The sequence below is a fragment of the Acinonyx jubatus genome, chromosome A2, assembly GCF_027475565.1.
Source record: "Acinonyx jubatus isolate Ajub_Pintada_27869175 chromosome A2, VMU_Ajub_asm_v1.0, whole genome shotgun sequence".
Classification (NCBI taxonomy): domain Eukaryota; kingdom Metazoa; phylum Chordata; class Mammalia; order Carnivora; family Felidae; genus Acinonyx; species Acinonyx jubatus.
In genome coordinates, this window is record NC_069383.1 from 149,613,354 (window position 1) to 149,640,232 (window position 26,879).

Sequence of the window (26,879 nt, forward strand, 5' to 3'; positions counted from 1 at the left end):
TCCTGTGGGTATCTCACCTGAAGGGTGAGCACAGACTTGTCCTGGGGTGGAGGTCCCTGGTCTGTAGGAAGAGACTAAACCCTGTCCTAGAGGGAATCCAATCTGAAAGAGGAGGCTCAGCTCTGTTCTGGGGCATGCCTAGTCTGAGGGGGATGTTTCAGGGTGAGTGGGCCTCATGGACTCTATTTCAGAAGCCTCCCCGGGAGGAGTCTGGGCTAGACGGTGGGGCCCCAGGGCCCAGCCCACTAGAGGCCTAGTGCCTGCCTGTGGGGTGGGTGGGACGAGTTTCCCAGAAAGCCCAGTGGTCCAGAGGTCCCATAGCTCTGAGCCCTGAAGAGGGGCATCACACGGACACCCCTGGGAAGGGGATGGGGGTTCTCTTCTGCTTGGGCCTCCTCCCAGCCAGCACCTCATCCAGGGTGCTTCTGGCCCGCCACCTGCCTCCCACAAGGCTGCCTGTCCCCTGACCCCTAACTTCCTCCGGCTTCTCCACTGATGCAAGGACTCTTCTAAATGTGGCTCAGACCTTGTTGCTCTCCCTGTATGATTTCCAGTGGTGCCCAGTGTTCATGGGAGTCCTCGATGCCTAAGCTGGCTCAGGTCCTGGCCCGTGCGTCTCACGCCATTCCAAGCACATGACACCACATGGTGCTCCAGGCGTGTGCCAGGCCTTGGGCAGTTGTTTGCCCTGCCCACCATCTAGAAGGACAGGCAGGGCCGGGCCTGAGGCTGCCCAGAGCACACCTGTGCCACCCGCTGCCCAAGTGAGTTTGCGGTCCCTCCCCCATGACCCCTCACCCAGCCCCCCGTGGTGGCGGTGCTGTTAGAGATGGGAGCGCCTTCCAGACGCTGAGTCCATGGAGCAGAACAAACGGGTGGCGTTGGGCTGAAGGAAGGGCCAGGCAGGGGTGCTGGCCTGTGTAAGCCCAGAGTCGGGCAGGGCTGCCTTCGGAATGGAGAAAGAAGCTTGTGCTGGTCAGAGCACGGGATGGACACTCAGCTGGGTCAGTTCTCAAGGAGGTCATTCTGGGGCCCAGGACTGGGCAGTGCAGGGGCCAAGGGGGCAAGGAATGTAGTGGATGGGTGACGGAGGGGGATGCTCAGCGACAGCCTCGGATGCACAGGGAGTGGACATGCTGAGTCCTGCAGGTCCTCAGCCCAGCCAGACCTGTGGGCTGTCCCCAGGCTACCCCACAGCTCCCAGGCCAGAGCAGAGGCCGCAGCCCACCCTTCACTTGATGGCCTCGGCATGTTCCCCGCACCCTCACCCTCAGTCTGATTGCCAGGAGTGTGTCACATCTGGGGTGGGGGCTGGGACCATGTATGGAGGGCTCCCTGCGTACCCCAGCCTCCAAGGGGCCCAGTATGGCCACCAGAGGGGCAGGAAGGGGCCCGGAGCAGGGCCAGGGACCTAGGGATATGCGGTTGGCCCTTGGTGGACAGTGACTGGGGCAGCAGGTGGAGAGCTGGCCCAGAGGAGCCTGGGTCCCCCCGGGGGCCTCGGTCCAACCAGAAGCATCCAAGGGTGGCAGGGAAAGGTTGGGGCCCTGCCCCTGCATGGCTCCGCCGGGTCCCTGTGTGACCCCAGCAAACTCCAGCCACTGTAGGCCTCTCCCAGGTCTTTCCTCTCCCTGCTCCACTGTGCCTGTGGCCCCCAGAGTCCCTCCTGAGGTGACACCCATGAACTCCGATGCTCCTGCCCCTCCCCTCCCAAGTCCCCAGTTCAGACCACAGGAAGCTACACGCTGCTTCCTTTTCCCTTTTTTTTTTTTTTTTCCTGTTTTGTCTTCCCAGCCCCAGCCCTGAGTGGGCAACCGTCCAACCACCCGTCTCTTGGTCCGTCTGTCGGCCCTCATGTCCATGGGTCCCACCCTCAGGTCCCCTGTCACATGACTGTCTCCCACTCCTCCTGCAGCAGGGCAGGTGGCCGCTCCGGCGCAGAGGCCTCCTCGTCCAGCCCCAAACAGGAGCCATTGAGGAACCCATCGTCCTTGGGAGCAGCCACGGCAGGTGGTGTGGTCTGGAGGGCCGGGGCCCCCGGTTTGGTGTGGCCGGGGAGCGGGGGGTGGCCGTTGGTGGTGGCGGCGGGCAGCAGGCGGGGGCTGAGGGGCAGGCCGAGTCCTGTGCGGGGGCCTACGTTGGTCACACTCGTGTGAGACACCATCGGGCCGTAGCTGTAGCTGCTGCTTCCGCTGCGTGCCTTCCGCTTGAAGTCCAGTGCCAGTGTCCAGCGGCTCCAGGATTTCTTGATCTCAGCCTGTACCTGGGGTGGCGGGAGGAGGGCAGGCCATCAGGTAACCCCTCTGCCACATGTGTCCCCCCACCAGGCCCAGCCGTGCCCTCCTCCCTGCCCCTACAGCACTCAGCACTGAATAGAACCGAAGGCACGGGATATCACTGGAAAATTCCAAGGCCAAGTAAAATCCCGTCATCCTCAGAACATGGTGCCTGGCTTCAGGCAGCTGACACGCCCAGAGTCTACAAGGCTCAAATGGCCCCAAGGGTGGCTGAGTTGTTCAGTCTGGATTACGGAGATTCAACTGTGGGCTTGGGAAGACACTGGCTATGCCAGAGATCGAAGAGCCCACAAATCCTAGGACGTCCCAAGCCTGAATCATCTGGAAAGACTCTGCTTTCACAAATGTCCTCAGGGATGTTCTTGGAGGAATATAGGAGGAGCCGAACAGAAGAACGGAAGGACAGGACTTGGGGGGCCCCTGGCGCTTTCGCGTCCTCCCTGCCTCGTACCAACGTCGCCCACCGCTTACCTCGCCGTTGCAGAAACAGTATATGATGGCGACAAAAAATCCCTGTGGAGAGAGGCACGTGGGGTCAGGGCCCGGAGGCCGCATCCAGGGAGGGTGGGAGTGGACCCCCCTCCGCTGCCCTCCCCACCTTTGGCTGGGCCTTGGGCAGGGCCTGCGCACCTGGAAGGAGTTGAAGAGCATCTCGTAGTGCATCTGGACTTGCCAGAGCGTCCCTGAGACCTCGGTGTACGGCGTGGCCATGAAGACGATGTAGTGGACGCCAAAGAGCGGCATGAGCACCAGCGTGGATTTGAGCAGCTTCCTGGGCCGGCAGGGCACGCGGGTCAGGAACAAGCCCCTTCCCCTCAGTAGGCACGGTGCCGTCCCCACCCACCAGCCCTAGGCTCCAGGCTTCGGGAGCCACTACGGGACCTGAGGCTCGGGCCAGGGCGGAGGACAATCCAGTTAACCTGGGACAACCACCCTTCGCTGTCTTGGCAGAGCGTTAATAGGGCCCTTTGGTGCTTCCACCTGCCGGTCCCCCTACTGGCACACACTCATCGCCCCGCCCCCCCGCTCCCCCCCCCCCCCCCATCTTCCTTCTTCATCCCACGGCCGGTTCCTCAGGTCTTAGCTGAACCACCGCCCTCTCGAAGCCACCCACGGCCCTCAGGTCCCTCAGACTTGAATGATCAGCTCTTTAAGGAGAGGTCTGGGTTTGTCTCACCCTTGCAGACCCCAGCTCTAGGGCAGGGCCTAGCACCGAATGGCCCAGGTTGGCTCTGGGGTGAGATCCCTGGGGCCAGCCAGGGAGTCAGGAGCTGGGTTCTCCCCCTGACACAGGCTCACTCCTGGGGCCTCTGTCTTTGCTTTTTCACATGGTGCCGGGGTCTGATGACCCCTGAGCTCTGAGGAGCCGGGGTCTGCCGGGCACAGCTCACCGGTACTGCTGCCGCGTGTCGCACCGGCCGGCATTGGTCTCCCGCAGCTTGGTGGCCAGCACCCGGACGATGTTGATAAAGAGGATGAAGTTGAGCTGTGGGAGGGAGGGAGGGCTGCATCTCGAGCTGCACCCCAGCCGGGGGTGGGGGCAAGGGTCCCGGGGCACGCGGCCCTGCCCGGACTCTGCTCTGCCACTGCGTCCCCAGGTGGGCCCTTGGTTTCCCCAGCGGACTGGGGTGGGGGGCAGCTGCTTCTCAGGCCTGTGGCTCCAGTCCTGGGGTCCAGGGAAGCCTCTGGTCCCCGTCAGGGGCTGGGCACTGGGGCCTGTGGCACATACCCCCACCCGGGCCTGTTGCCACCCCTGCTCACCACGATGGAGGCCAGGATGGGCACCTGGATGATCCACTTCTTGTTCCCGGAGCTCAAGTCCCAGCACCTGGGGGAGGCCGAGGCATCAGCTCCCACCCCCCTGTTCCCACCCTGAGCCTGCCCACAGAGTGGCCCCAGAGCTGGTCTGCTCTGACAGAGGACAGCCGAATGTTGGGGGTGGCCAGGCCTAAGGCCACCCTCACACTTTTGCAGCAGCCTCTTGTGACCCTGAGGGGGCACCCTCTTGCTTCTTTTGCAGCAGCCTCTTGTGACCCTGAGGGGGCACCTGACTCAACGCTGGATACAAAACTGAAGTGGGGCCCACTCAGGGCCGGGGTACAGGAAGCCCCCTCACATACCGCACAGAGGAAGAGGGCTCCAGGGGTATTTCTGGCCTGTGTCGGAACCCCCCCGCCCCCGCTGGCCCCCTTCTCCACCTGGACCTACCCGGTGTTGGCCAGGCTGGCTCTCACACTGACCCACACGGCCACGAAGATGGCGGGCAGACCTGTGGGTGCAGAGGGGGCAGCGTGTGAGGAACCGTAGGTGCTGCCCACGATGTCTCCCCCCTCAGCCCTCCTCGCCAGACCCCTCTCATCCTTGAGGACCCCTAGCTTAACCAGTCACCGTCCCTGACCCCCCTCACCCTGGAGCCACGGGCTGCTTGGCGACAGAGCCACAGGCTGGCATGTGCCACTCTGCTTCCCCAACAGCCTCCTCTGAAGGCTCTAGTGCCCAGCGCCCAGTTCAGCCCTCTGCCCTCATCTTGGCTCTGCGTCTCCTACCCACACATGCAGACCTGCCAGGCACAGGGTAAAAGAAGGCATCGCTGACTTCCCCGTGCCCAGCCCATTCCCCACTGCTCTCAAGGGCAGTGATCCGCACAGGGCGCTCTTGTGGGGAGGGGGCCCAGTGCCAGCATTCTTCTGTCCCAGCACGCCCCCCTCCCCAACACCCAGCGTGAAAGGCCCTAGCCCCCACGGATGAGACTGGATGGAGTGACAACCGTCGTTCCAGGCTGAGTAAAGTCCACAGGGGAACCTTGGTGTTCCCAGGCCCGAGTCAGCTCAGAATGCACATGGTACCTCTCAGTGAGCTCTGCCTCTAGAAGGGAGCCCAGGTTCCCACCTTCCAGACCCTCACACTTCATTCTAGGCCAGGTGAACTCTTGGGAGGGGCAGGGTGCGACCTGGGTTTATGGTGGGAAAAAGAGCTGTGACATTCTTGTGTCATGAAGCTCTGTGTGCTCCCAATCTGTGTGTTTCCTGCCCACCCTAACACCCTCTAGCCCCAGAGCCCATGTCAGTTCCTGGAACCAGGCCCAGATCTCCCCCAGCTCTGGGGCTTGCTGTGGGTGAGGACAAGGTCAGGGTGTGGCAAGGGGCTGTGGCTGTTGACCTGAGAGCTTCTGGGTGCTGAGTGCAGGGAGGAGGGCTTCAGCCACCGGGCCTACCCCTTTGCAGTCTGGCCAGTCGCCCCAGTCTGGCCAGTTGCCCCGGAGCCCAGCCAAGCTCGGGAGCTGCCAACAATAATGGACAATTATCGGTAACTCAATCCCAGAGCCCGTGGGGGAGCCGTGCAGAGCCCCAGCAACCCACTCTGCAGAGGGGCTGCTGAAGCTCAGATGATGCCGAAAGCCCGCCCTGGGGCTCTGGGTCATGGATCCTGCAGGCAGTGAGGGGGATCGGTAGGGAAACAGGGCTCAGGGTGGAGGGGGCACCCCAGATCCCAACCTTGGCCCTAGTGTGATCTCTGACCCGAGATCCCACTCTGATCCTGACCTGAATCTTAACTTGAGAAGACCCCCTCCTTCTCTTGGGCTGAGCCTCAAGGCCAAGTGAACCGCAACCCCGGGCTGAGCCAATCCCAGGTGAACCCTGACCCCTGGCCAAGGCTTGTTGCCTGAATCTGGGATGGGGTCAGACTCGCAGAAGGGTGGATGGGATGGCATATGCTGTGTGGGCACCTGACCCTTTGACCCTGCTGCCCATGGCCCCACCCTTGCCCCAGCCCCCGCTGTCCCCCACGCCTGCCTACCCCAGCCGAAGACCGTGAAGCCCCACAGATACTTCTTCTCTGAGAAGAAGGCCATGAAGATGAGGCTATGCAGGTACAGCCCCTCCACCAGAATCCAGTAGTAGTTGGTGGCCAGGAAGTAAAGGAAGAAGGTCACAGCTACCCTGCAGCCCGCCTAGGAGAGCAGTGGTGTTAGCCAGAAGGCAGGCCTGCATGTGCAGAAGTTGGAGATGGGCTGAGGGCTGCTCATAACATAGGACAAGTGGTGCTGGTCACGAGGGCAGGAAGGGCCAGGCTCTGGTCAAGGGCAGAGCTGGGGGTGCAGGGAGAGGGGGAAAGCCGTCGCCAGGGGCAGGAGGGCACTCAGGACAGTGGCAGGGGGCAATGTGAAGAGGTGGGGTGGGTGGGCGTGCTGGGCTGAGGCAGGAGTGTTGAGGAAAGTGCCGGGTGGGAGACAGTCACAAAGCCCACGGCAGCAGGGGCTGGAAGCGGGGTCGAGGGTGCCGGGTGGCTGTGCGTGGCTCACTCCAGTGGCATGGCAGGAGGAGACGGGCAGAGGGGAGGGCCTAGCGGCCCGTGGAGGTGCCGGGCGAGGGATGGCAGGGTGGGTCTCCCGCGAAGCCAGAGGTGGGGAGGTGGGGAGGGGGGCGCGGGCCGCCGGTGAGAGGGAGGGGCACTCACGTAGCCGGCGGCGGCGGCGGCGGGCGGCGGGGGCGCCTGGGCGATGGCGCGCAGCTCTTCCTCGGTGAGGCGCTCGGCCTCATCGAGCGTGGCCCCCGAGTAGAGCACCGCGTCCTTGACGAAGATGCTCACGGCGCGAAGCATGAAGGACAGGAATAGGTGCATGTGGATGTAGTTGCGCGTGCAGTGCAGCCTCCTGCGGGGCGCGCGACAACACCGTGGGTGAGGGCACGGGGACGCGCGGCGGGGGGGGGGGGGGGGGCGGTGGCCGGGAAGCCAGGCTGTGCGCGGCGGGCAGGGACGCCCAGCCCGGGTAAGGGGAAGGGAGGCACCGGACCTCGGCCCCACCCACGCCCACGCCCACCGAGCGCGGCCCCGCCCCTCGCCCCGCCCACCTGAAGTACGCCAAGATGAGCACAGCCACGGTGAGGGAGGCCAGGGAGACAGAGTAGCCCACGGTGTAGATCATGCCCAGGCGGTCAAACACCTCCTGTGCCGGTGGGGACACACCGTCAGAGCCCTGGGACTCAGGTGGAGGGTAAGAGGCCAGTGAAGGTTGCCGGAGGAGTCAGGCCTAGCTCAGGGGTCACCAATGGGGTAGGGTGACCTTATCCAGGTCAGGTTGGGGAGGGGGAAAGCTCGCACCCGTTCACGAGTCTCATTGGTCAGGAACTTGACACACTCGCTGTAGTTGGCCCATGTCCGGTTGTGCCCAGGCACCAGTTCCCAGCTGCCATTGCGGTCACACCGACGGTAGGCATGGCCTGCGGGTCCATGGGGAGGGTCAGGGCAGGCAGAGAGGTCTGGAGCCCTGAGCTCCAAGTCCTGGCACCCCTGTGGTCCCCACCCTACTCCAGCCTGCCTTACCTTTGTGATTGAAGTCATAAATGTAGTCGGGACAGGGCACGGCCACCACCTCACCTGGTGCCCCCAGCGGCCAGCAAAGGATGTGGTCCCACTCGGGCAGGCAGGGGCGCCCTGTGCCCACAGAGACAGACAGACAAGGTGGGGGACACCAGTCAAGTCCATGGTTAGTGACCCAGAAGAATGAACACACCTGTGGTCGCTGGCTCCCTCAGGGACAGGTGTGCCCCAGGACTGGAGAACTCAGGCCTGGAGCGTTCTGGAGAGAATGTATTGAGCCTTACTACCTACTGTGCCCTGCACCCACCTGGCCTCATAGAATTCACCCACAGCCCCTGTATGCAGGTACTGGCATGGCCCTATTTTCTAGATTGACTGGTGGAGGCCAAGAGAGACAAGTGATCTGCTGAAGTCATACAGCCTAGGGCCCTGCCCTCCTCAGGGACTCAGCCCCTGGCCGGGCCTTTCTCTTTTTCCTCTACTCTTGGTCCCACCTCCAGGTGTCCCCGGAGAAGGGGAAGTTCCCAGACTAATTCCCTCAACTGAGAATGCTTTCCGTGTGATCGTTGCCCAGGGACCATGGACAGGAGGCAGGAGGACTAGCTTCCAGTGCCAGCTGACCTCATGCAGATGTCCACCCTCTTTGTATTCCAGCTTCTTCACCGGGTAGCTGGGACTGACCATATCAGCCTGTGCTTCCACCCCCATCCCAGACCCACCCTGAGCACCTGCTACAAGACTCCAATGATCATTCGTAGGGAAGGTATCATCCCCCCAAATCTAAGTGCTATCTGTGGGATTCTACCCTACTTTAGGGCTCCAGCCTCACAGCAGAGCTACTAAGTGACCTTGGAGGGTCCCCGGCCTCTGAATCTTCTACTTTCCACCCCCCAGCTCCCTTCTTTCCCTCTGCAGGGCTCCAGCCACAGGACTCTCCAGCCATCCTGGAAGGCTGCCTTGATGGCTGGACCCACCCCAGCCTGGTGAAAGGCTCTCTGTCCTGGGCACCATATTCCCAGCCCCGCCTGGCTAGGCCCACAATTCCCTCTGGTCCCTGGGGAGCCACAGGGTGACCACAGCCTCCCAGATGTGGCCCATCTGGAATCTGCTGCCCACCCAGCCGGTTCAAACCGGCCCTGTGGCTGCAGCCTGGGCTCTGCGTTTGTCTCTCCTTACCTTCCTGAGGGACAACACTGCCCTGCATCTTCCTCCCTCTCTTTTCTTCTCCCCTCCTTGTCTCACTCTCTCTGGCCCCACTCGTCCGTGGCTACCATCCTCTCCTGCTCTGTGTCTATGGCCCAGGATACTATTTTTGATGGACCCTCCTCTGACAGAGTCCCAGTCCCAGTTTGTGCCTCCCGGTCCCCTGTCTGTCTCTCCCTGTCTTTGTATCTGTCCCTGCCCCTCTGTCTCCCAGGTTCTCTGTCATCTCTCTCCATGGGAGGGGCCATAGCCCTGGGGCCACCGCTGGGGTAATGTGGGGCAAGTTCTCTGCCCAAATCTCCTGGGTGTCCAGGCCCATCCAGCTGCCGGCCCCCTCCACACCATACCTCCTGGGCTCTGTCTCCTCCCAGCCCCTCCCCTGCTTTCCTAGGGAGGGGGCCACAGCCTCATCTTTTCCACAAGAGCTGAAGAGCATGAGCTCACTTGCCGGGGATCGAGCGGCGGGGTGGGTGGGTCCTAGGTGGTCTCCCATGGATGCATGGAAGCACAGACATACCTCGGCGCCTGCTGCCAGTGGGCGCCTCCTTGTCCTCCTCGGACTCAGGGTAGAGCTTCCCAGATGCCTTGTCTTTCTTAGGCTTCCCTGATGTGGATGCAGATGCCCATCCTTTGTCTGATTCCATTATGTCAGCTGGAGAAATCAGGGCAGTCATGGCTATCAGTTGTCCTACGGCAGGAGACCCAGGGCACACTCCTGCCTCAGACTCCCCCTTTGTGCATTGTGGGTTCATCCCTGTCCTGCTGACAGCCCAGGCCATTGAAAGAGCTGAGGTAACAGGTGAGGAAGCGCTTTACAAACTGTAAAGTACTTGCCAGGTGCAAAGTAAGCAGAGGGTATGGAGACTGTCAACAGGAGGTTCAAATGGGAACGAACACCACGCGGGCGTGGGATCAACTAGCCGGATGAGCAGTAAACGTGGGCAACGCACGGGCAGAGGCGGTGTCCTCCGACCCAGGAATCTGAGCCAGAGCCTGTGCAGGAGGACGAGGCCCCACCAGGGGGCGCAGGACAAAAGCGGACGGTAGGGGTGATGTCAACGGAGAGGTTAAACTGTGAAAACGCAGCCTGGCCAGAGCATTGTGCAGCTCAGGAAGCTGGCGGTGTGGACGATAACAGCAAGGGTGTGCAGCTGTCAAGGGTGTTCAGGCAAGTCTACCTACCCGTCCGTCCCCTGCCCTGAGATACTTGAGTTAAGGGTTCACAGGGTCCACAGAGGGACTCCGGAGACTGAGTTGGGCTGGCCTTTCTCTCCAGTAGAGAGATGTTCAAGATCTCTCTCCCTCGCTGAAAAGTCTCCCTCATTCTCTGACTTGTGTCCCTTCAGTGACAGCCTGAGCAAGGCCCCTGGCCCTCCCGTGTCAGGGTCTGTGGCAGCAATGGGAAGCTGAGGGCAGACGCCCCAACTGGGATGGAATGGCTGTGCCTGATCCTTGGGGCATCAGCAGGGAGGGGGTAGCAAGATGGCGTAGACCAGGAAGAGAGGGGCTCCATCAGGATGGGGCGGGCTGGGGCGGGGCAAGGTGCCTCCAGGCTTCCACAACTAGGAAGAGCGCTGGGACCCAAAGAGAGGGGGCCCACCTGACCCCCAAACCCTGAAGTCACCGGGGCAGGGAACCAAGGAGTCACCAGTGGGGCCAGTGTGGACAGGGCTGTGACCAAAGAGACCATGTGAATCCCTGTGACTGTGAGCAAAGTCCACGTGCTACAAAGTGTGTCACTGTGTGCTTGGGTCCCCGGCAGTCTGAGAGCCAGCTCCAGACAGGAAACTGTTCTTGACAGCCAGTCGGGGGGGCGGGGGGGAGGGTGGGTCTGGGCTTCTTCCAGGTCCATGAGACTGATCAGACAGGCGGCAGAGGCCCGGATGGGTGCTAATGAGCTCCCATCTTCGCTTCCAGGAAATGGACTCAGGGCAGGATAGGGCAGGAGGCAGGACGGAAGGTGAGTGCCCCCCCTTCACCTTAGCACAGGTCCCTGGAGAGGCCGCACTGGTGGGCAGCAGCCCTCCCTACCTCAAATCAAACACCCTCTCCCGGACAGTAACTATGACTCAGAGTCCCAGGTACCCATCCCTATCCCTCTGTCATCCTCCCCGTCCAGCCCCATGCACCCCAATTCTCCTGACCCTGGACACCTCAGCCTCGTCTTCTGACCAGGTGGCCCTCTTCAAAGATCTACTTATCCTTCTGGACCTTCCTTGGATACCTCCTCCTCCAGGAAGCTGTCCCAGCGCGCCCCAGTGGGATTTGGCACCCTAGTCAGTGCCCCTGATCCTAGTGTGCCTTGCCAGATCTAAGCCTGTGGGGATGATTCGGACTGTGGCTGCCTTCATACCGCCCTAACCCTGCCACGGGAGGGAAGGCTCAGTGCATTTCAGTCTGCTGACTTTGATGACACCTGACCCACCCCACTTTGGCCTGACCTCCCCTTCCAGCACCCCCCCCCCCCCACCCCTTCCCTGGTGCCACTTGGTTCCGCATCCTAGGCTCTCATCTTCATTTGGACCCTCCCTCCCTCGGACCTCGCTTCCAGACCCTCCTTCTTTGGCCCCGCCTCCCTCCGGCTCCGCCCCCACCTGGCCTCTGCAGGACTTCTTTGAGCCGCTTCTGGCATTGGGCCTGGGCACGGTGCAGTAGGAAGATCTGCTCCTCTTTGGTCATGACGTCATCTGCATCCACCTACCAAGTTGAACGTCAGACTGCAGGCAGGACTTACCAGCTCAGAGGCAGGTCCTACAACCATCCCAACCTCCCTGAGGGATTCCCGCACCCCCTGCCCCAACCCTTTCCAAAGGCCCTGAGTCTAGAATTTGGGAACTCTGCCTTACAAAGCTCCCATTTTACAGATGGGAATCTGCAGCTCCAAAGGGTAGGGCCTGTCCCACCAGAAGGATAAAAGAGGGAGGGGAATGTCCCCTGCCTGTCCGCTAGTGACCCTGTAGGCTGCAGCCACTGATACTCTCTATGCAGTCTGTTCCCTAAGGGTACATGGGAAAGGGATGGAATGTCCCGGGATGGATCCTCACAGGATCCTGTCTGTTGGGGACCTGGTAGGGAGAGGGGGTGGATAAGGAGTGGTGAACTCTGGGGAAATAAACCAGCCCTGGATTCTTTCAAGCCCTAGTGCCCTGGGGGACCTCCGGAGTCACCAATTTCCATCCTGGCCCTCTCCCCAGTCACTGCTCTCTGCAGTGAATGGTGAGTGAGTGCCTCAGCCGCTCCCACCCTTGTGGTCCCAGAAGCTAGAGGACTGAGGAATTGCTGGCCAGTGGTCTGGTTGGGCGGACACTCCCGTGCGGGCTGTGGGTGGGAGTCACCCACATCCCACTGCTTATCTGGAGGCTCCTTCCACCCAAGCCGACCCTGTGTTTTTTTCTTTTTTTAAGTGTACTTATTTTGGGAGAGAGAGCGGGAGACAAAGAGCCAATCCCAAGCACCTCTGCTCTATCAGCGCAGAGCCCAACACGGGGCTTGAACTCACGCACCGTGAGAGCATGATCTGAGCTGAAATCTCAAGAGTCAGATGCTAAACCGACTGAGCCACCAGGTGCCCGACTGACCCTGTATTTTGACGGTGCCAACAAGAGAGTATCAGTTCCCACTGTTTCCTCTGGAATATACTTCCTTCTTTTCCTTCCAACCTGTGCACCCTGGGCACTCGCTACCACCCACTGGGGTTCCCTGGAATCATTTTGAGGAGGAGAACAAGATCATCACGGGCATCGGGGTGTGGTCACACCCTGAAGCTGTGTGCCCCCTACAGGGTTGGAAGCGGGTCAGAGTAAAGGCAGCATGCTGCCCTGGGGACGGCTTAGTGTGACCAAGTCTAGCCACTTCCACGAGTGGGACCCACAGAGGTTAATACATTCCCCTCGCATCCCCCTCCCCCCCCCCCCAAGTTGGAGCCGGGTCCCCTCAGACACCAGGACAGGGACATGTCTGTCCCCTTAGACCCCTCAGCCCCAAGAGCAGGGCTGTGTCCCGTCACACTCCACAGGGCAGAGCCTGGCTCCCTTAGCCTCTCAACAGGCAGAGCTGCTGCCCCTCAGCCAACGCATGGCGGGGCCGGTCCCTTGTCAGAGGGGAGCTTTGCAAGGCGGAGAGCCAGGGGGAGGCAGGGGAGGAAGGAGACGGGCTGGGGAAGGGGCGGGCTGGCCGGGCGGGGCGGGTCAGAGAGCCCGGCTGCTGGGAGAAGTTAATTGACCGCGTCTCTCGGTGGCAGCAGCAACGGCTTCCAGGGCCAAGGAGTCTCCTATTGGCTCGGCCGGACTTGGGTTCCGCTGGTTTTACTTAGCGGAGCGCGTGCGCGTCTGTGCGCGTGCGCGTGAGGGGCGGCGCGGCGTCCAGCGGCCGCGCACCCACTGCGGGCCGGCTCGCGCGCTCGTGTGCGCCCTTGTCTCTTTGCGTTCTCACGTGGGGACTGTCCCGCATGCATCTGGGACGTGAGCCTCGGGTGTCTGGGAACATGCATGTGTACATGTGTTCCCGGGCAAAGGTCCGCGTGTGCGCCCCTGCAAGTGTGTCATGCGGCGGTTCCTTACGGGGGGGTGGGGGGTGTCTATCAGATGTCCGTGCTCCGTCTCTGCAGTCTGAGTTGGACCCTGAGATCTCAGCTGGATCCAGTGCCCAGGGCACCCCGGGAAGGGCTGGGGCAGACTGTCATGTGCTCCCTAGTGGCCCCCACACCTCCTGTTTCCTCCCGGCTCTACACGCTCCTCCCTGAGCTGCAGCGGAGCAGGATGGGGCTTGAGGGAGGACAACTGGGCCTGCCCTAGTTCACGGGGCTCCAAGGTTAACCAGAAGTTCTCTTTGTGCCTCTGGCATTGGGGGTCCAGGCTCCTGAGGGGTCTGATCCCTGCATAGCTGAGCTGCTCACCCCAACCCATGATAGCACCCCTTCACTACCATTTCCATCATTACAACTGGCACCTCCATCAATAAACGCCACCACCATCACCACCAACAACCATCATCACCTTGACCGACAACGCCAACACAAACCATCACCACCCCCATCACCACCGCCACCTGCACCAGCACCATTACCACCACGAGCACTAATTATTACCAGCAGTGTGACCGCCATGACCACCACGAGCACCATCCCGGCCAGTAGAGCATCATTACCATCACCGCTGTCGCTATCCCCACCAAAGGCAACATTAGCACCATCACTGCCATCACCATTATTGCCACCATCCCCATAACCAATGTCGGTACCACCTCTACCATTGTTTTATCCTTACTCCCTCACCGTACCCCCCTCCCCACCCCTTCTTCTGCCCATCTCCATCTCTCTCAAGACAAACAGATAATGCCCCATCTTTTTGCCAGCTGATGGAAAGCTCCTGAGTGACTGAAGCTCCTACCAGTCCCCAAAGGCTGGCACACCAGCCCTCCTAATAGACAGACTAGCCCACTGATGTGAGCAGTCATGGGTTGAAAACTGCCCATTCGGCAAAGCGTGCTGGCTGGGTGATGACCGGGAACTAACCACACGCTCCCTCACAGGAAGGCGTCTGCTCAGCCTCCACTTACTGCTGCTGCTTTATCCTCTCTATGGCCAAGGGGGGGCACCCCTCTTTTCTGGAGTCTGGCTTCCACGGTGGGGGAGGGGACACTCAGGAGAAGGGAGGCACCTCATGGCCCCCAAACTTCTCCATTTATCCACAGGGATGGTGGCCCCACCTCTGACCTCCCTGAAGCTGTAGGAGCCATTGCCACTCAGGACTGCCACTGCAGCAAGAACCCAAGCCAGAATCAAGGAAGCACTTTCCCAAGGAAAGGAGGACAGTTCCATGCCAAGTTCATTCCCACTGCCCTTGAGTACAGCTCCCCTGCCCGCAGTGCCCCCGTTCGTCCTTCCCTCCAGCTGTGCCCTCTCCTCATCCAGGGACATCCTGCTGGACCTTGAATCCCACCTCCACCACTGATGGGCTGTGTGTCTAGGGAAGTTGCTTAACCCTTGTGCCTCAGTTTTCCACCTGTGCGAACAGGGGGATGATAGGGCTGTCGTGAGCATTCAGTGAGGTACTGCATGGATAGCCTGGACAGGGGTTGGGTCGGGGCTGAGCTGGTCGCTATAACTGCTCCCGTTAGCAGCGCCACCACCACCAAGTCGTGGCTCTCCTACTTGCTATGGGCCCCTGCTGCTGGGCACTGCAGGTGGCTCCAGGCTGGGGACCTAGAATGGCAGAGGGAGACCGGGTAGATGACTAAGTTCAGGGACCCACAGTGAGGGGTGGATGGGAGGCGGGACTCCAGAAGGTGGGGGAGGAGGGAGTATAGGAGGGCCTGCTGGGTGAAGTGTGCCTGGTGAGTTTTTGGGGCGATCCAAGCTGGATTCCCAGTAAGACTGCAAGTCACTGCAAGGCCCCCCAGGCTTGGGCTTGGCGGGTAACAGGGTCCTTCATCTGCCTCTGCCCTGACTGAGGAGGCCTTATCTCCCGAGTGTGAAGGGGAAAGCGAAGGCAGCTCAGTTTCCCCTCCTGGCCTGTTGACTCTGTCTGCTCCTCCCTCCCCGGACCTAACCAGCCCTTCTTCCCCTTTCCCAGCAGAGTTCAGGTCTTTCTGGCCCAGCTCCTGGTGCGGGGGACTCACGCTGGCTCAGTTTAAATAAACTGAGTGTGGACTCAGTTTAGATCTAGAGTACTGGCAGATCTTGGGTGTCAGGGGTGAGGACTGAGGGACCCAGGGATGGATCATAGCCAGGGGTCACCCACCAATGAGGGGGCCACCCAGCCCCAGCACCAGGTGCCCCAAATCCCCCCTCCCACATCCCTCTTATGGTCTGGAGTCAGGGCTGACTTCTCCTCACCTAACCGATATACGGCTCAGCTTCAGTGCCCCTTGCTGTAGCACACTCCCCGTGGTGGACCCCCCAACACAGAGCCTTCCTCTGTGCACATGTGTGCACGATGTGCAGTTTGTGAACACGCAAGGGGTGGGGTGATGCCCTGACTTCAGCCCTGAGCTGGAGGAATAGGGAGAGGGCAGCCTGGGAGCAATGAGCTGGTGTCTGTGGGGCTCCAGGCAGGGTGCAGGTGGAGGCTGGAAGCCAGTATGTTATTTACAAACATAGAAGCTGCTGTCCCAGGGAGAGACTAGTGTGTGGTCAAGAGGCCCGGATGTGTTTCTCATTTCCTGAGTTCAGAAGCCCAGACGAAGAGAAAAGGCCATCTGCTCATTACCCCTCCCCTGGGGCGGGGACGGGGGGGGGATGGGGGTAGCAGTTCCTTCTACCTGAGCTCCCAGAGAAGTCCCACTGAGGACAGCCTCCCAGTTGGGGATGAGCGTCCTCGTGTGGTGGCAGTGGGGGTGGAGGTGAGGACGGGGAGGCCAGGGGTGGTGATGGAGGTGTGACGGTGACAGCGGTGGTGGAGAGAGCCAGTTCCACGCCACTGACCAAATGAGGGCCACTCCTCTCAGCTCCTCTCCTAACTGCCAAATTCCACACATTTGCTGTCTGTGATCCCAGACATGCCTACATTCTCCTCCAGGCAAAACTAAGAAGGAAATACAAGGGCTACTTCTTCAGCTGCCGACACCCCTGCCTTTGGGAAAGGGGTTTCTTCCACTGAGTGGTGTCAGACTCGAGATGTCCTCTTGGGTCATCTCACCCATCCCTCTGCCAGGGTTCGCCCTGGTCCCGTGGGGGAAGGTGGCTGTCGGCTTCCTCATCACCTCTAGAGAAAGCAGACCTGCCTGGCATCCGTCTAGCCCCTCTGCCTATTGGCACCCACCCTGTTGCCCGTGGAGCTTTATCTACATCTCCTTTATCTTCCACCACATCCCCATCTGGCAAATGGGGACACTGAGGCCGAGAGTCACAGTTAAAAAGAAGAGGGCCAGTCTGCCTGAGGAAGCACCAGGCCCCATGGATCCCCTAGTGCAAGCCTCAATGCTGGCTTTCCAGAGTCCTTCTGGATTCTACCTCTTGCTGCACCAGGCAAGAGCCTCCCAGCAGAGGCTCCGAGGCAGAAAGGTAATTCAGGGGTGGGGGCAAACAGAGGCGACCACACGGTGATGGCGTTGGTGATGGCATCTTGTGCTCGGCTCTAATGGGACAGAGGACAGTTGCGCCCTGGTGTTCGGAGCGAGGAGAGCTGTACCTCCAGAAAAGCCAGGAGGGGAAAACCTTGGCTCACAGGAGACCCCCTCGTGACCTCCTGGCCTTCCTGCACCTCTTCTCCAGGTTCCACTACTGGGACCTGTGCTGGCACCCCTCGATGTCTCCCGTGCCAGCTGGCTAGGGACTGCTCCCCGCCCCTTGCTGCCCTCTGTCTGTCCGGCTGGCCCGAGCAGGCTGGGACGGGCTCCCTGCCGGGGACACTCCTGCCCCGCCACCGCTGACAAGTGCTGACTTTTCCTCCCCCTCTCCAGGCCTTCCTGAACAGGCTGCCTGTGTTCAGGGCTGGGAGGGGCTGGGGGGGGGGGAGGCACTGTGACGCCTCTCATCCTGGCCAGCGTGGACGCCTTCAGGGCAGGAGGTGGGATGGAACCTGGGATGGCGGAGTTGGCTGCTGGACCCGGTGGATCTTCACAGGCGGCCTCTACCTGGCCCGGAGGACCAAGGCCCAGAAGGATAGTACAGCCTAACTTAACCGTACGCCTGGTCAGCAGAATAGGATCCACCAGCTCTCACCTCCGCACAGGCCGGTCCCAGAGTTGGGGGTCTTTAGGGTTTGGAGGTTTCTGGTGTCTTTGAGAATCTGAGGGAGGCTTTGCACCCTCTCTCAGTCACACCGTATTTTGCAGACAATTTCAGGGGTCTGCAAAAACCCCACCCCACCCTTTCTTTTTCCTAGGAACTCTCTCTCTGAAAGAGCTGCTTTCCTGATGCGGTGGCTGGACCAGGGAGTGTCCCCAGAAGGCCCACAACAGGAATCTGGGGGAGGCCACTTGACGCCTCATTAAAACATTCCGAAGAAAACCCAAGTTCCCGGGAGGGCTCGGCTCCCCTCCTCCTGCTCTGTCCACAGGCCGTTCCCAGAGCTGGGGTGTGTGTGTTGGGGGGGGAGGTGTTTAAAGGCAGGTGATATAAAAAGCTTGAACAAATCAATACAAAAAAGACAAATGAGCTATGGAAAGAGGAGTGAGTAATGGCTCTGTGCAAGCTCTTAGAAGAGGGACAATAGACCAACGTAAAGTCCCAAAGCTTACGGGTAATTGGCAAATTAAAATGACAAGATGCACCATTTTTCACCTACCAGAATGGCAAAGGTGAAAATCCTCATGCTTCCCTCGTGAGACAGAGGGTGTTGGGGAGAGACCCTCCTGGTCCCTCCTGGTATTGTGAGTATAAACTTGCACAAGCTTTCTAGAAGCCAGTTTGGCCATGTCTATTAAGATAAAAAAACGTGAATGTTCTCAGACCCAGCAATGACAGAATCTAGAAATACCCTGCAGAGAAATGGTCACACGGGGCCACGGGAGGGCGTTTCAAGGAGCTCTTCTGCCCCCCATCTGGAATCTCACACACACACACACACACACACACACACACACCCCTATGCAGAAAAGATCTAAATATACATTTCTGGGGACTGCTTAATGCATCCCAGATTTTGGAATACTATGCACCATTAAAAAATAGATTTATGTTTCCTGGTAAGAAGATCTCTAAGATCTTTACCTTTAGGCAAAAAAAATGCACATGGCAGAGCTTTACCTACAAACAGACACCATTCATTTGACAACAAGCAGAAAACGACAGAACAAAACTATCTGCTTTATATGTACACAAAAAAGTACCTTTTGGAAATATACAGGAAAAGGTCTGGGAGGACACCCACGGACCCAGACTGTTAAAAATGATCTTCTCTAGAGGGGGCCCTGGGGCTTGGGAGCCATCAAGGGTGAATTCTGTTTACTCTGTACTATGTGACTCTTTTATAAGAAAGAACATATTCAAGTATCAGTTGTTCAATAAAAAATAAGAAGAACATATTCAAGTATCAGTTGTTCAATAAAAAAATTTAAAAAAAGTAAAATAACAAGGATTTTATGGAAGGAAGGAAGAAAGGAAAGAGGGAGAAGGAAGGAAGGGAGGGAGGGAGGGAGGAAGGGAGAAAAAAGAAAGAAAGAAAGAAAGAAAGAAAGAAAGAAAGAAAGAAAGAAAGAAAGAAAGAGAGGAAGAAAGAAAAGGGAAAGGGAAAAAAAGAAGGAAAAGAAGGAAGGAAGGAAGGAAGGAAGGAAGGAAGGAAGGAAGGAAGGAAGGAAGGAAGGAAGGAAGGAAGGAAGGAAAATTAAATAACCCACAGTGGGACACGGGGATCTTGCTTTGGAGGAAGAAGCTTGGTGCAAGAGTCTGAAGATGTGGGTTCAAGACCCACCTCTGCCACAGATTCACTGCCTGAACCTCAGGGCTCTTTCCCATAAAATGGGCTGGTGAAAGGATGGAATGAGAAAACATTTGTGACAGTTTCTAGCTCTGAATCTGAGGACAGCCATTGTTCAACACGTGGTGGTTCCTTCCTGTCTTTAAAAGAGGGTCCATGGCCACACTGGCTCTGGAGCAGGCTAGGAGGGCTCACCTGTACTCCCACCCACCACAGCCCCTCCTGGGTCTGACCCTGAGGTCGCATCACATCTCTGCACTCAAGGCCTGCCCCCCATGCTGACCTGCAGTTTCTCGTTCACATGTCCTTAGGATGAGGCATCCCCAAGGATGGTTTTGCCCCCTACTCACAATCTGTGGGTCCGTCCCTTCCTCCAAAATCCACTCCACCTGACCCCCAGCTCGCGGCTACTATTCCCCATAAGGCACAAGATGGACCAGCTGAGTCTGGCCATAGCCGATGTCCTCACAGTGGGGCGCTTTCTGGCCCCCCCAAACCTGAGGTCCCTGGGAGCCCACTTCTGGGACTGGCTAGGCAGGCAGCATGAAGGTTTGGTGACAGGAACTATTCGCTGAGCTTGGCGGGCTTAGTGGGCCACAGCACAGATCTGGGTGGGAACAGTCACCCCGGGGTTCAGAAGAAGAAACTGGCAGGCTGTCAGTCTCTCGCTGGCTCCAGCTGAGCCCAGGGGGCCTACAGGGTATTGGGTGACGCTTGGGCCACATCCTCTAGACCTAAAACCTAGAAGGTCTTCGGGAAGGTCCAGGGTATACACAGTCCGAGTATCCCGCCACTGCTGTCCCGACAAGGTCTCAGGGCAGACCCAGCCAGGGCATCCCTCCTCCTGCCCTACCCTCAGAACTGCACCGGGGCTAAGCCAGGCCAGTTCTCTGCATGTGCCTCAACTTCCCCAGAAAGCAGTGAGGGGCCCTGGGGACCCATTACCCCCTCCCCACAGAGACACAGGGCTTGGCACCAGGTTGGCATGCAATAAAAAATGGTCATATTGATTGCGTGATTCAGATTACTTTAAAAATGGGAACAATAACAGAACCTTTTTTAGAGGGTTGTTGGAAAGATTAAAGTAGTTAATATTGTAAAGTGCTTAGAACAGTGTCTGGCAAGAGAGAGTGCTACAAAAGCATCTATTAAATAGAAATAAGAAACAATAGACCTGGGTGCACATGTGCTCACAAAAGCACATGCACATATATGCACAACCACGTCCCTGCAAGTGATGTGCAGACCCAACTTCAGACACATGTGAGTTCACACGCGTCTCAGACACACACTCACGGGGACCCGGAGAACAGCACGCCCCGAGTCTGGCTCAGCCCTGCTCTGACACACAGACATGCTCTCAGGACACTCACACCCACCTTCCTGTCTACCCCATATATGTGCACACAGACCGCGGGCTGGCTCTGCACACAGCCTGGAAGGGGCCCTGGGGACCGTGAGCCTGGCCCAAGGGGGGTGTGGGGAAACAGCTCTGGGTCCTTGCATTTGCCTCCGCACAAGTCTCTGAGCCTCGATTTCCCCCATCTGCAAGTCCTCCTATGGGGTGAGGTCTCTGGCTTTGGGGAGCCAGAGTTAAGAGGGCACAGGCACCAGGGAATGGAACGTGCTGAGGCCCCCAGAGGAGAAGAGAGCCTCAGATCAGGGGATTCTTAGCCAAATAGTTCTTGCTCTTTTTTCACAGATGGGGAAACTGAGGTGTGGAGGATGGCCAAGGTCACATGGGCATTAGGCAGCTGGAGGAATCTCAGAGCTCTTGCTTTCCCGATGAAGGTTCTGCCTGGGTAGGGAGCTGGTGAGGGGGGAGGCAGCTGCCTGCCTGCTTGCTTGTCTCTCTAGAAGGCAGATGCCCCCACCCGGGAGGTACCGGGGAGGCAGCAGGGGCTTTGAAGTGGGACACACAGGCGGACACTCTCCTCAGCAATGAGCTAGTCTCCCGGGACAGGGCTGCTGAGGGATCTGACCGACTCCCCGGGACCTGGCCCCGGACGATGATGCTTCCCTCCTTGTCTCCGGCTCTTGGCCTCCGCCAGTGCCTGCTTTTCTGTGCTATTGTTGGTCTGTCTGCTGCTTCTGCTCTGGGGAGCCCTCATCCCCACCCCATCTGTCTCTCTTGCCCATCTCCCAGCCTCTTTCTTCTTCTCCCTCTGGTCCCCTCTTGGCCTCTGCTCTGTCCCTCACTCACCAGAGTCCCCCTCCAGCACGTTTCTCCTGGAGAAGTGTTCTGTGAGGTCGGTCTCCTTCAGGGGACCTCCATCCTTCCTCCATGCCACACACACCGCCTCCCTGGGCAAGAGCGTACGCGGTGTGTGCACGCATGTGATTGTGAGAGCTGGAGGGGACCCCTAAATCCTACCCCCTGCCTGGTTGGTTCTGACCTCAGACTCACAGCCCCGTGTGCTGGATTGCAAACAACATTTGCAGAAAACAGAGGCCTTGGAACAAAGTCTGTGGGACCCTACCTTAGGGCCAAAGCCCGGTCTACAGCGAGACCACATTGTCATCTCTGAGGGAGACACAGCCACGGGAGTGGTGCTGGCAGAAGCAGAAGATAGGGGAACCCCAACCATAGATTTCCAGACTTGGGACCCCAAACCCAGCCTTCAGAAATTACGAGACCTTAGGCATCTGGCACCAGGTCCAGACACCCCAGAGACAGCAGGCACCCAGGATCTCGGGTCAGAGAGGACGCTCACCCAGAGTTCAGATTACTCAGGGAACCTAAGACTCTGCGCCCCGGTCGGACCCACCCCAGGGACCGCAGAGCAAGCCCGCAGCCTGTCCTGGAGTGCGGGTGAGGGACTTACCAGTGCGTATGCGGAGCTGAGCACCGGGCAGCAGAGAAGGAGCGCCAGGCCGGGCGCGATCCGGGCGGCCCCCATCGCCACCGCCTAGGGCCCCGTCCCTCGGGGCAGCCGCCGCCGCCGGCCCTGGTGGTGGTGGTGGTGGGGTACAGAGCTGCGTCAGGCCGGGCTGCCCCGCCCACGCCCGGGCCTAGGGGACCCCGGAGGCCCGGCGGCCCGAGGCCCCGGGGCCCGGCGCGGGGCCCATGCGCCGAGGGCTAGCAAGCGAGCGCAAAGGAGAAAGAGAGGGAGGGAGGAAGGGAGGCAGCCGGGGGCCGGGCGGGCGGCGGGCGGGCGCCGAGCGCTGCGGAGCTGCCCGTCTGCCTCGGAGCGGAGAAATCACATCCATATGGCCGGGCCCCCCGCCCCCGGCCCGCCCCCCGTCCCCCCCACCCCACCCCGCGCCGCCTTTTCTTTCTTTCTTTTTTTTTTTTTTTTCTTTTGGGGAACTAGGAGCTGTGGCTTCGCCCCACGCCCAGTGGGGGAGGGGTCGGGGGAGGGGTTGGGGTCGCGGTCTGCGGGGGGCGAACCGGGCTGTTATTTTTAGCTCCGCGGGCAGCGCAAGGAGGGGAGGTGGGGCGGGGCGGGGGGCGCGTTTCGAGCCGCTCGGGGCGGGCGTGCAGCTTAGGGACGCGATCCCAACTTTGCAACCACATTTTGAGCCCTTCGGCGATCGGGCCGCCGGCTCCCTGCCCCTCAGCCCCCTCGGATCCCCATCCTGTCCGCCGCCGCTTCCCGCACCCTCTCCCCATCCTGGGCCGGAGCCCCGCCTGCGCCCGCGCGGCTGAAGCACGCCTGCGGCCGGGACGCTCTGCCTGTCGGCCTGTCTGTCAGTCCGTCTCTAGCTCCCCCAGCCTTGGCCTCCGTTCTTCCAGCAGCCCCGAGCTCCGTTTCGGTCACTCCCTCGCTCCCTCCCTCCCCTCCCCCTTCCCTCTCTCTACGAAAACATTTGCAAGTTTCCAAAAAAGCCACCGAGCCGAGCGGCGCGGGGCCGCCGGCTCCACCGGGCTCCGAGGAGGCGCCGCCGACTGACACCGAGACGGACCAGCCCGCCCGCCCCGGCCAGGCCCGGCGTCACCCCTACCCAACGCCGGCCCCCCTCCCCGAGGCGCCGGCCCCCGACCCCGACTTACTCCGAGCGCGCCTCCGCGGCCCGCGCCTAGCCATGGATGTCGGGGACCCCCCGACAGCCTCCCCAGGACAGCGCCCCGTCCGCGGCCCCGGGGGCACTTCATGGGGCTCTCGGGATCCCCTCTGGCCGGCCTGGCCTCCAGCGCCCCCCGCCCGGCCGCCGCTCGGAGCCGCCGCCCGCCGCGCGCGTCCCTCGCCTCGGCGTCTGCCGCTCCCCCTCCCCCCCGCGGCCGGGCGCCTCTTCCCTCCCCCGCGCCCTCCCTGGGCCTCTCCCGCCCCCGCCCCCCCGCCCCCCCGCGCCGCCTCCGCCACGGGTGTGCGGAGCTGCCGAGCCGAGCCCGCTGCCCCTGCCCCGGGACGTCTCTCTAGAGGCCGCGCCCCGGGTCGCCAGCGGCGGGATGTGAGTGTGGAGGGGACGGGGCCAAGGGAGCCCTGACATCGGGGCCCGGGAACGTAGCCCGCGACGCTGCCGCCGCTTCATTCTCTTCTCCGGGAGGCACAGACGTTATTTTTTCTGATCGGCCTGCCCGGGCCCGTGAATAGGGACCCTCAGCCGCGAAGCAGGACCTCTTCACGGGAGGTACCCCGCGCGCCCCCGGCCGCGGCGCTGTCTGTTCGCCCGCGGGACTCCCGCTCGGGCTGCACCGGGGTCCCTGGGGAGGCTGCCGGGCCGCCAGCCCCGAGCCTGGCTCGGCCGCCACGGCTCTCCCGCCCCGCCCTCGCCTGGACCCCCGGCCTCGGGAACTCCCTAGTGGGTAGGTCCGCTGTGCTCTAGACGCCCCCGCCCCTGCCCGCGTCTCGGGGCTCACGTCCCTCTCCCACCCTCCCCGGTCTCTCCCCGGGTCCGGGTCTCTCAGAGTCTCGACCCTTCCAGACGCCGGCCCGGCCTCCACCCCTCCAGCTCCGCCCCTGACTCCACCCCGGGAGGCTCCAGGCCGCGAGACCCGGGGCTCGGCCGGGACCCCCACTCCGGAGCCCCGCGTCCCTCTCCACCCCTTCACATCTCCAAACACCCCAGGCGGGCTCTGGTCCACTGGGGACCCCCAACTTGGGGGAAGAGCGGGGTGAGTCTGTGGGGGCGGGGTTACGAGCTCATGCCCGGGAGGGGACGCTGTAGCGCCGAGAGGAAGGCATCTCGGACCCCAAGCCTGCCACCTTTCAGTATCTGGCAGGGAAGCCGAGGTGCTGGGGAGGGCCTGGGACGCCTGGAGCGAATGGCTTTAGGGATGGCTTGGGGGAAGCTGCCCTGGGAAATACCTGAGTGGAGTGGCAGCCCCTGCTTACCCACTCACCTGTGGTATATCCTGCGCAGGACGACTTCCTGCTGTCTGGGCCTCAGTTGCCTCATCTGTAAACCGAGGATTTGGCCAGCTGATTCAAAGGGCACTTTTAACTTTACTGTTTTCGTGCTGCAGAGGGTGGGTGGCCAGACCCATGGGGTCTGTAAGCTTCCCAGACTCAGCCTGTGGAAATTGAGCTCCTCAGAGCCCCCAAACCGGCCCTCGCCCCCGCCCCAACATTTCAGGGATGGCCCCTCCCCCCATGTGAATGGATCTGCCAGCCTAAACCCTCAGACTACTGGAATCCAGCTGCAACCAGCCTTTCTGTCAGCCCACCCTTCTTCAGGCCCAAACCCACCCATCTCCCATACTGTGTGCACAGCTGTCTTCATATGAGTCTGTGGCCACATCCTCCTCTGTATCCCACTACCCTCAAATTTCTTGTCCTGGTGATTAAGGACTATGCTGTTTGAGGCAGTTTCCTCCAGAGGTGACTTTCCCCAACAAGTACTGTCCCCTAGACTCCTGGCCTGCTCATGCTCACTCCCCAGCCCTCGGCCTTTGTAGTTTACTGTGCTAGGATCATGCTATGCCTGGTGTAGAGAACATCCCTCCCTCCTTGTGACACCATCTTCTCCATTACTGGGGGGCCGGTGGGGGGGGCTGTGATTTGGGAGCTGCCCCCTATGGTGTGTGGGTTACTTAGCAACAGGGACAGAGAGGCCCAGGAGCCCAGAGTGGGTACCTAAGGAACATTTGTGCTTCTTCAGGGTTATATTTTGATAGTCTCACTTTTATGTCTCTGTTCCTAAAGCATTCTATTATGTTTTATGGTTCTATGGCTGACCACCCCTGCCCTGTGATAGGAAAAGAACATTCATGGAGGGATTGCAGGAACTAGGGGCTGATGTAGGGAGGCCTTAGATCTGACACTAGAAAGCTTGAGATTGGGAAACAAACAATATTTGTACTCGGGAGGACCGGGGTGGGCTGTGGGTAGGGCTGCAGAGAGGGGTCTGATGGGCGGTGGGCCCCTTAAGGGCGTTCCTCTAGCCATAACTCCTGTGCCTCACCCCAGAAGCCCTTGCTGGATATTCCACCAGTGTGGGTGAGGCTGATCCCCTAAGTCACCTCTAGGCCTCTGGTTAAAGTACCACCATGGGGATTGGGTGTCACACATTAACTGGTAGCACCCGCCTGCCTGACAGAGCCAGCCTGCCCGTTTTGATAGGCAAGCCCCAGGGCCCCAGGGTCAGTTTCTGGTCAGTTTCAGTGGTTTGAAAAGGTCTGGTTGGGGGGGTAGGGAGCTGCCTTTAGGGATTCCTGCCTCTGATGGGGAAGAGCCAAGATGGTTACTGGAGCTCAGAACCGGAGCAGAGACTGGACTCCGGCCCAGTGACCCTAAACTGGATTCTGCTGCTGCCATTGCTGCTGTGAGTAGGGCTCTGGCCAAGCTACACAGACCCTAGGGCCACGGTGGGCACTAGACTCAGGAAGGAAAGACAGAGGCTCAGCTCTTAGCTCTTCAGCCTGGCCTCACTCCCTCAGAAAACCCCTTGTCCATTCTGGGAGCTCTGTGGGAAAACTGGCCTGCAGACCCTCAACACTTCATCCACCAATCCTAGCTCCAAAGTCAGCTTGAATCCCTATCTCAACCCTGATCCCGGACTGAGCTTTATCCCCCACACGGAGTCTTTATCCCAGTCTGACCTCTGACCCCTAGCTGAACCCTGACCCCAGGCTGAGCCTCCACCAAGCCTCAGACCTCTCCCTGGTTCCAGGCCCCTCTGGAAGTTTTTCAAGGCAAGGGGCTGGTGGGGGTGGGGATGGCCAGGCCATAAGTGAACCGAGGTGCCACTTTTACAGCCATTTCGCCTGCTCATAAACACCCCCCACCCGGATGAGTCACTGGAGGCTCCCACGGCAGCTGCTCGGGCAGCCCCCTCCCCTTGCAGCAGGAAGCCTGGTTTTCTCACCTCTCAGGAAGGCGAAGGGAGAGAAGCTGGGGGCAGGGGGCTGGGAGGCTCTGCCCCAGGCAGGGAGCACTCCTGGGGCGCCTGGAGGAGGGGGGGCCTCCTGTCAGAGACCCCCTCCTGCAGTAACGCCAGATCCACAGACATCTCCACGCAGGCATGCCTTGTCTGCCCCACAGCACAACACAGGCACACACATGTACACACGCACACAAACACATGTGCTAACGCAATGGGGCAAAACAGCCTTGCCACTCCCAGCTGTGCTCGGGTCCCAGCGTTGCCTTGGATCCCACTCACCTGGAGCCCACAAGGTCTTCCGGGTAGGGCCTGGAAACACAGAGCAGACTCAGGTCGGCCATGGAGAGGCCATGGATAGGTCTGAGCTGCCTCTGCTTCAGACCTAAGCAAGGATGTTGCTGCTGGGGACAGGAAAAGGCTTAAGTGAGAGCTT

At 60.4% G+C, this 26,879-nt stretch overlaps 1 protein-coding gene across 4 annotated transcripts; it reads right to left on the minus strand.

The window, feature by feature from the left end:
• Positions 1–168: 168 nt before the first annotated feature.
• Positions 169–26,879, minus strand: PTH1R (parathyroid hormone 1 receptor). 4 transcript variants are annotated; one of them, XM_027038552.2, is made up of 16 exons: positions 26,726–26,879; positions 24,465–24,520; positions 22,006–22,128; positions 11,417–11,519; positions 9,340–9,474; positions 7,623–7,733; positions 7,401–7,519; positions 7,151–7,245; positions 6,756–6,951; positions 6,096–6,249; positions 4,506–4,566; positions 4,059–4,125; positions 3,689–3,783; positions 2,928–3,069; positions 2,769–2,810; positions 169–2,263 (listed from the first exon to the last, which is right to left on the minus strand). In XM_027038552.2, the coding sequence occupies exons 3-16, from the start codon at positions 22,078–22,080 to the stop codon at positions 1,886–1,888; spliced, it is 1,773 nt and encodes a 590-aa protein (XP_026894353.1). In that variant the 5' UTR covers positions 22,081–22,128; positions 24,465–24,520; positions 26,726–26,879; the 3' UTR covers positions 169–1,885. The 4 variants fall into 4 exon arrangements, with proteins under 4 accessions (XP_026894353.1, XP_026894354.1, XP_053075500.1 ...); XM_027038553.2 differs by lacking the exons at positions 24,465–24,520; positions 26,726–26,879 and adding an exon at positions 23,175–23,381; XM_053219525.1 differs by lacking the exons at positions 22,006–22,128; positions 24,465–24,520; positions 26,726–26,879 and adding an exon at positions 21,384–21,470.